Here is an 8,634-nt window from a genome sequence, read left to right on the forward strand (position 1 = left end):
TGATGAGCAATGATATATGAGTGGTAAAATATAGTGTGAAGCGATGAGCCAAGCGATGACCCAGGCGATGGCCCAAGTGATGGCCCCATCATGTAGCAGAGTATAGATGACAACCACGGACTATTCTAGACAATCCAGTGGAACACTAGCAGGCTCGGAACTTGTAGGTGTTGTGAACGATGTGTTCACCCTGTGTACTCTAAAAACCCATTGACATGTATTGCGGGTGGACTCCCAAAAATAATATTGTCTATAAATGAGATAAACCCTGGCAGCTATGGACTTAGCGCCCATTGGATGAACCCTGGCAACTATGGATTTAGTGCCTGATATATAAACCCTGGCGACGATGGACTTCACGCATATTCCTCAGGACAATCCTTAGGAATGAATGAATAAAGAGTAGCTGATTCTTAGGGTAGATCCTTAAGAGTAAAGAAGATAACGGGGATGGGTAATTGGGTTGATTGTTTGATGTTTAAACATAATAACTATATTATTGTGGGTTGAAAACCCTATGTACTCGCCAGGTTTTCCAACCTGACCCACTCAGTTTAATTGTATCACAGGTGTCGATATAAAGCTACACTACACCGAGAGAATAAAGAGATGTAGATCACTAGTGTAAACGAAAGTAAGTTCTGTTTATGCTTATGTTTCTTTATTGACGATGACATCCCAAAGTTTTAAAAAAATACATTTCTTCAGAAATGATTTGATAACATAATTATCGTGTTTTTCAAGGAACAAATTCAGCAACACTTTTATTTAAAATGTTACTCTGATTTTCAAACAAAGCATAAACAAAATCGGTCTTTTCTGGCCGTGAAAATGGGGATGTCACAACCTATGACTTAACCTTTAACCTGTATAAAAGGCGCGAAGCTTCATCTACACCATAAAACGTTTTACAAATTGTATTTCATGTCTTCTATTTTGGAGGAAAGTCACCGATATTTTCCTTATTCTCGCCTTAGTATTTAGGTACGATTAGTTACACTAATCTACCTCTATAACGCCCCGATTCTCAGGTATTGAATTATGTTGAATCTTTTTGGTCTTTGGGTCTACTCGACGAGTTGGTTGCCCTACTCGTCGAGTAGCAGCGGGTTGGTCCACATGTTTAGTGACCTACTCGACGAGTAGGAGCTGGCAGATGAAACCCTAAATCCTGGGGTTTTGCACCCTATTTAAGGAATCATAAGCCTCCTTTGGCCTCTTTACAGCCCCTTGAGAGTCCAGAAAACCCTAATCCTTGTGTTGATTCACTCTTGTGTGTTTTAAGCTTTGGAAAGTGGATCCTTGGAAAGAAGAGCTAGGAGGGCAAGAGGCTAGAAGCAAGGAAAGTGTGGGGAATCAGAAATCTACCTCAGTTAGCATCATTTGAAGGTATCAAGTCGCCACCTTTACCTCATTTCTTTCTAGACCTCTTTTGGGTGAGATTTAGGGTTATTTTAGCTTGGGTATGATGATATTGTGGTGTATGAGCTAGATCTGAAGTTGTAACTTCAGATCTGGACTCTTCTTGGGTTTTAGGTTCATAAAGTTCGAGCTTGGTCATGTATGAAGCCTCCCTTGAGTGTAAAGCTCCATTGTAAGCTTGGATTTGTCATTTAGAGCCTTTTTAGCCATGCATGCACGTAAAGTTTGCAACTTTACGTGATAAGCAAGCCTAGGGAAGTTGGATCTGCAATTTGGGGCCTTGGCATGGCTTAAAAAGTGTCTGCATGGTTAAAGGACTGAAGGGACTCGGCGAGTCGCATAGTCGACTCGGCGAGTCATATGAAGATGGGCATCGAACTCGACGGGTTGGATGAACAACTCGGCGAGTCCGAAGAAGATTACCGTAGACTCGACGAGTTGGATGAACAACTCGGCGAGTCGGTTAAGGTCTCCCCAATTGATGGATGCGTGTGAACTTGTCGAGTTGCAAGAAGGAAAAACCCGACGAGTGGACTTAGAGCTTCGATCGCGAACCTTAGGAACTCGACGAGTCACTCCAGTGACTCGGCGAGTGGACGAGTAGTCGAGGAACTCGACGAGTAGTCGAGGATACTCGGCAAGTCAAGGTCAACACGGACTGTTGACCTTGACTGTTGACTTTGACTTTGACCAGGGGTTGACTAGTTGACTTATGGGGTACCTTGAAGGGTTGGGAATTTACGAGTATGGTTATATTATGATAATAGGTGGTGGAGTTTGTGGCAGTGATCCGAGAGTTGGAGTTTATCTACCGAGTCGGCATTTGCGAGGTGAGTTATCCTCACTATACTAAGGGGTCTAAGGCACCAAGGCCGGCCCATTGGATATGTGATCCTAGAAGTGTTAGATGTTGAGTGTGAGTTAGCGTTGCATGCTAGTGGTTATGCCAGTTAGGCAGGCATGTAGGACTACCTGTGTTATTATATGTTATCTGCATGCTCAGTAGTTATGTCATTATATGTTGATACGTGATGTGGGATGGGTTCAGGTGAGACTGCTTCGTGCGGTAATCCAACAAACCCGGGAGCATTCCAGTTACGGGCTAAGGGAGACTCGTATTGTGGGCTCGATGGCAAGCCAGATGTGAGCTGTGGGCCGGAAGCAATCCAGACTCACACTGTGGGCCCAGGGGGTAATCCAGTCTGTAAAGTTGTGGACCCATTACATGCTGTTTAGTTTGTTATGTTATGATGTTGCTGACATGGTTATGTGGATTGTATGAGTATCGGTATTTTGGGGGAACTCACTAAGCTTTCGGGCTTACAGTTTCAGTTTATTGTTTCAGGTACATCAGGGGATCGTGGCAAGGCAAAGGTGTGATCGTACCGCTCCTCATTTTGATGATTTTGTTCTGGGATACTCTGATATAAATATTTTGGAAACATGTTTTGTAATAACTATTGAATTTGGGAAGCATTTTAAAAGTTTAAAATTTGCTTGATTTTTATGGGTGTTACAACCTCTTCCTTACTTTTTAATCTTCAATCAAAAACCTGTTTTATTTCACTGGTTTTATCTACCGTAGGTACAATAATTTGTAACTGTTTCATATAACTTACTAGACCTTTCCTAACAATGTAAGCTATATTTCTCGCTAAAAACAACCAACTTTACTTTAGACAACTTGCTTTACCCAATATTGGTTTTAAACTTGCTATTTCAATTTCATTTCAAATCCATTTCAATGGAAAGATGTGTTTTTTAAGGGCATATAGACCATTTTAAAACTTGCTTACCATTTTGGCACGTTTTCGAAAAAAAAACTTAAAAACATTTTCTTTTACAAAAGTGTTTAAACTCTATTCTATAAAACTTAAATATATGACATCAATGTTCATGACATGAGTAAAAGCTTCATTGGTCTTTTCAAAACAAGTTTGTTTTGACTCTTTTTGACCTCTTTCTCATTTAGGCATTGTACTTTACTTAAATGTGTTCTCTTGAATTCAATATGATATATCTGCAACATTCTACTTCAAACATGTTTATAAGACATCTCTAATTCTTACATTTCAAAACATACCTCATTTGTTTATTTATATTTCAAATTAGTTTTATAATCTGTAAAGTTTATAAATTTTAAAGCATTGCAAAACTTAGTGTTCACTTTTAAACTTCCAGTGACACACTTTCAACAATATACAATTATTCTTTTAAATATATTGAGTCTTTACCATATCCGTTTTAACCATTGTTGGATTCTAGTCTAGAAACTCAAAACTATCAGTTTTTCAATTACCAGTTGTAGTGTTTATTCTTTTTCACAAATGGAACTTAATGTAATAGATACCTCATGAATTTTTAGCAAACCTTAGCAAACACTTTAAAATTGTCACATATATATGTAACACTCAACATACATCAAGGATTGAAGTTCGAAATATATCTCAACCTAGTTTTAAATTTACCTGCATATATTGTCCTTAAAATTTTAACAATAGCAATCATCGCTGCTGCTACCTTCCTTTTCCTTCCCCCGTACTTGATTTCTTGCTCTCTATCTGATTTGAAATCTCGCACACTCATAATAATAACATAATACATGGTCTAACTTTGTTTTTGTCTATTTTGCTTCTCTTGGTACCATGTTCGTACACATAAAGACTAGAAATCTACCCTTTCGTTTTGAGCAATTAATATGTGTATAGTCATGAGGCATAATTTTGACTTAGTCAATCTTGATATATTAAACTACACCTCTTATCATATACATTTTTGTTTTTATTATGAAACCTACCGTAAACAAGTAATCCTTATTTTCATTGTTCTTTTGTTCAAAATTTAGAAATTTGATTAAGAGTGCAATTTTCATTGTATTTTCCTTACAATTAATACACAAAGTAACGACCCTTATGCTTATCATTTTTTCTATATCCGGAAAATATATGTGAATGATATGTTTTCTTATGTTTATTCTTTTCTTTAAAAAAAGCATCAAAAGTTTTAAATTTTACGATTATCTATCCTCTAAATGATTGTTTTTGCAGAACCACTAAATTAAGAATGCACTATTTTCAATGATCGACATTTTTACACCTTTCTTAAAATAGCATTCTAGTTTGCAATTTCCAGCGAGTTCCTAAACTCTCAAACTTGTTTTCATAAATATTCTAACTCATCATAAACTTGTATTTGTCTCGACTTATACAATTGAACAATTTTTCAAAAATTGCAATCTAAATATTTCTATATAAGTTCCTCAATGACTCTTTAAATATATATGTTCTTCGAATATGGTTCCATTATAGTAAGAATAACCATATTAATAAATATAGCCTCGAAGATCATCAATCATTTTGTAATTTATTGTGTAGACGACACTTGAATAGTCTTTACAATTGAAATGCACAAAAACTTTGTTGCCTATCCTTAGCACGTATCTTTAGGAATTTACCCCTCGATTGCTTCTCTTTCATTCGTGCCACCCCTTCTTATTTTAGAATATATATTTTCCAGATTTAGTAGCCAACCCAGAAGTGAGCAATCAGTCCCTAATTTCTTCTTTATTAGGCAGTGAATTTATACTTAGTGCTGATTTAGAATGCGACCTAAGGATCAATGCAGACCTAGCACCCAATGCAGTTTGTGCTTTAGAAAAACTTATAACGCTCTTTTAAGTTAGATAATATCTAACTAGATAATATTTTTCGACTAGGTCGTCATGGTTAGATCATGATTCCCATGATCCTAATTTCCTACAATCTAGACTGTAGAACTCGAATTAAGGAAACCCTAACCTGATTATAGCTAAAGGATTTGACTCTCCTTTGAGGAATTAATCCAATATGATCAAAAGGTTCTTCAGTTCACCAGCTCTCCAACTATGTACGTGTATCTACTAAGCTCTAATTGAACACGTCATGAATTGAATTTCGGGACGAAGTTCTTTCAACTGAGGGAGACTGTGACAACCGTCAAAATTCGAGACTGTTCTAGATTTGAATAAACTTAGTTGCACGTGTAGGCACAACACATTTAGACTTAGTAACTACAAGCTAAGTCATAACCTACTTGAAACTTGGAAACAATTAGAAACGATGGATAGTGTACATAGATTTCACATTGATATGTGAATTCTACAACTACTTTAACAGTAACAACTATCCAAATTCGGGTCATTCATTGACTCGAGCATCTTTATACACTCATTTAGACACATCATTCACTTGACCTAGAAATAGAAATTAGGTCAGAGTCTTATAGAAACTTAAGTCAAAGTTGAAACTAGGACTAGTATACATGATTCCTCAATTTTACTTGAATCTCGAAACCACTACAAAAAAATGTCAATAAACCGATAAAAATAAATTACAAACATTATTTCTAATTTGAATAAGAGTTATGAAACCCTAACATAGTTTAAAGTCTCAAATTGAGGGTCTTAAAGAGATAACATCTTCCACTGCTCTGTCCGGGAAGATCGGAAGGGGGAAGGACTTGGAGCGGTGGAATTCGTGGATTTAGAGTTACTAGGGTTTTGGCGGGGGAAACTAGGGTTTCAGAAGTGATAATTGTCGGTTGGGTTGTAGGAGGAGGCAGTGGATGTGATGAAGAGGATCGTCTTGAGGACTGGCGGTGGCGGTGATAGCAACGAGGTCGATGATAATCGACAGGAGGAGGAGGAAGGTGTTCTCGTAGATGTCATTAACGCGGAGAGAGAGAAAGGGAGAAGTTCTATGTTTGGTGCAGGCGATTAACTCTATTAGTCGATTAAGTGAAGCTCACTATTTAATCCTTTATCATCTTCATATTTACCAATTTGCCCCTATAATTTAGAAATATTAAGTAATTTACTAACGGAATAGCGACGACATATAAACTAGTTTATTTTCGTCGGTAACATGTGAATTGATTTTCTGTTGCTAAACCGTCGAAAAATCGTCACTCTAATCATGATACTTAGGTTTTCATAATCCGTTTAAATCCGTCGCTATTCCGTCTCTGTTACCAACAGATTTTTCCGTCGCTAAAATTCTGTCGGTGATACCTCTTTTGTAGTAGTGAATGATCATGAAGCTAGCCAGGCGGTTGAGATAGTTTACTTTTGTTTCAACGAGAAATCAGCTATATATCTAGATCTGTAAGATGAAAAAGGAGAAAAGACAAATACAAAATCTAACATAAAAGCTTGATGACATGAATAGTATATAGTTCCTAGACTATCTAAATACAATGGGCTATAATAATGCAAACAAAAAGAATAACGTAGGTTTTACAAAATGTTGATGGTGTTGACACGCCTCCACTGCTAGTTGTAGCGCTCCCGGTATACACCACAACTGGACTGCGGACTTTGTGCTTATCACTGGTCCATAACAAAGACCCACTCTTTATTGTTAGTGGTGACTTGATGCCTTTTCCTTCAACAGTCACCACGAAAAACATTGTTTGGTTTAATGAAGTGAATTGTAGAATGTTGGGATCTACACGGATGTTGAGTTTTGAGTCTCCTTGTATGGATGCAACATACTTCGAATTAGCATCACCCACATTGGTCACCGTTCTAGGAAACGACAACACAAATGCAGATTTCACATCAACTCGTGCCACCATTGAAGGGTAATTTAGCTGTGTAAGCGGAAAATTGGCACGACAACTAGCATTTACGCTATGAGCTATGTTGCACCATATCATTTGATAGTCTTCTTCAGAGATGTCATACACAAGCCCTGGATCTTTAGCCTTTTGCGGATCTATATGTCCAGACCCATATGCAAATTCAGCATCTAAGTTCTGGATAGGATCCATTTCCCATGCTACGACACAGATAAGCAAGAAGGAATCAGATGAGCTTTATAAAGTTTATTAATTTAGTAATGCATTGTGAGAGAAACAATACACAGAATATGAATAACAAAAAGACGGGTGTTTCATCCAACTTTCTCAAGCTTAGATACTTGAAGAGGTTTAATCTTTGTTAAATTCTTAGCTTAAGATAAGATAAGAAATTAATTACCCGTGGTCATGAGTGCAGATTTGACTGCTGATGGTGACCAATTTGGGTGAAAAGACATAACAAAAGCAGCAGCAGCAGCAACATGTAGGCAAGCCATGGATGTCCCTGATCGGATGGTGTAGTTGACAGAGCTTTTGTCGATAAAGGAATCCGATGGTGAAGCCATTGGTGAAAACGCCGCCAGAATTTCCACACCAGGGGCCGTTACATCAGGCTAAAATTAATAACGTAAAGCATTTAGTTAATATTTGTAAATGAAATACAAAACAGTTATAGATAGACTGTAATAATATATAGGTTAACTTATGTTAGGTGGATCATGTTTTCAATGCATGCATGCTCAACTGGTCAAGATGTAATATTTAAATTTGAGGATTCATTCCGATTAGTTTATATACAATAAGAGCAAGGGTGTGGTTCTGTCCTTGTTATGAAATTTCGAGGCAACTCATATGTAACTACTAGCATGCATATGCAAAAAGAAGTCAAGATCTGGAAATACAGAAACGAAAACATATTTCAAAGCATCATTAGGAGCAGTCAAGATTTGGCTAGCGATGCAAGTTAAGCTCTTAGCTTTCAAATCGGTGTAATAGCCCTCTAAAGGAATGTATAAATTAATCACTAGCTTTTCCAATAATATTCTTGTTGTTAATAAAAGATGGAAAACATAAGTACCTTTATAATATCATATATAAATTTGCTTGGCCCTCGTGAAGAAAATGAGGCAACAAGAGGAGAAGCTGGATTGTTAATAGCTTCGCTTTTGGAAATTCGAACTTTAGGTTTTCTGTACAGGTGACGAATAACCATTAAGCATATATAAAACATGCAATTACATATAAAAGAGAAAGATAAAATAGAAAATAAATCATACTTGGTATTGTTTTGGTAGGTTTTGACCAAGTTCATGTCATTTTTATTTAGAGCACCAATGGGTAATGGTCCGATATCAGAGAAATTATTTTCGTTATTTGGGATGATACAACCAATGGCTCCAGCTACTTTTAGTGAATCTACGTGGTTGTTTTTATCACACATAACCACTTTTTGCTCAACGAGACTATTGTCTATGCACCGTGGAAGACAGTACCTATAAACTAAAATGTGATTAGCAGTTTGCATGCCTTGAGATTTTTCTTTTTTGCATGCAATAAATAAAATCTACCTTGCTTCATTTTCTGAACACGTGCTTG

The 8,634-nt window shown here is 36.9% G+C and overlaps 1 protein-coding gene across 1 annotated transcript; it reads right to left on the bottom strand.

The window, feature by feature from the left end:
* Window positions 1-6,598: 6,598 nt before the first annotated feature.
* On the bottom strand, window positions 6,599-7,646 carry LOC145109734 (subtilisin-like protease SBT4.2). Its single transcript, XM_079046909.1, has 2 exons — window positions 7,439-7,646; window positions 6,599-7,238 (listed from the first exon to the last, which is right to left on the bottom strand). Exons 1-2 carry the CDS (start codon window positions 7,602-7,604, stop codon window positions 6,646-6,648), a joined length of 759 nt encoding a protein of 252 aa, XP_078903035.1. The 5' UTR covers window positions 7,605-7,646; the 3' UTR covers window positions 6,599-6,645.
* Between the last annotated feature and the right edge of the window lie 988 nt (window positions 7,647-8,634).

Source organism: Lactuca virosa, chromosome 4 (assembly GCF_052849685.1).
Source record: "Lactuca virosa cultivar CGN04683 chromosome 4, Lactuca_virosa_CGN04683_v6, whole genome shotgun sequence".
NCBI classification, from domain to species: domain Eukaryota; kingdom Viridiplantae; phylum Streptophyta; class Magnoliopsida; order Asterales; family Asteraceae; genus Lactuca; species Lactuca virosa.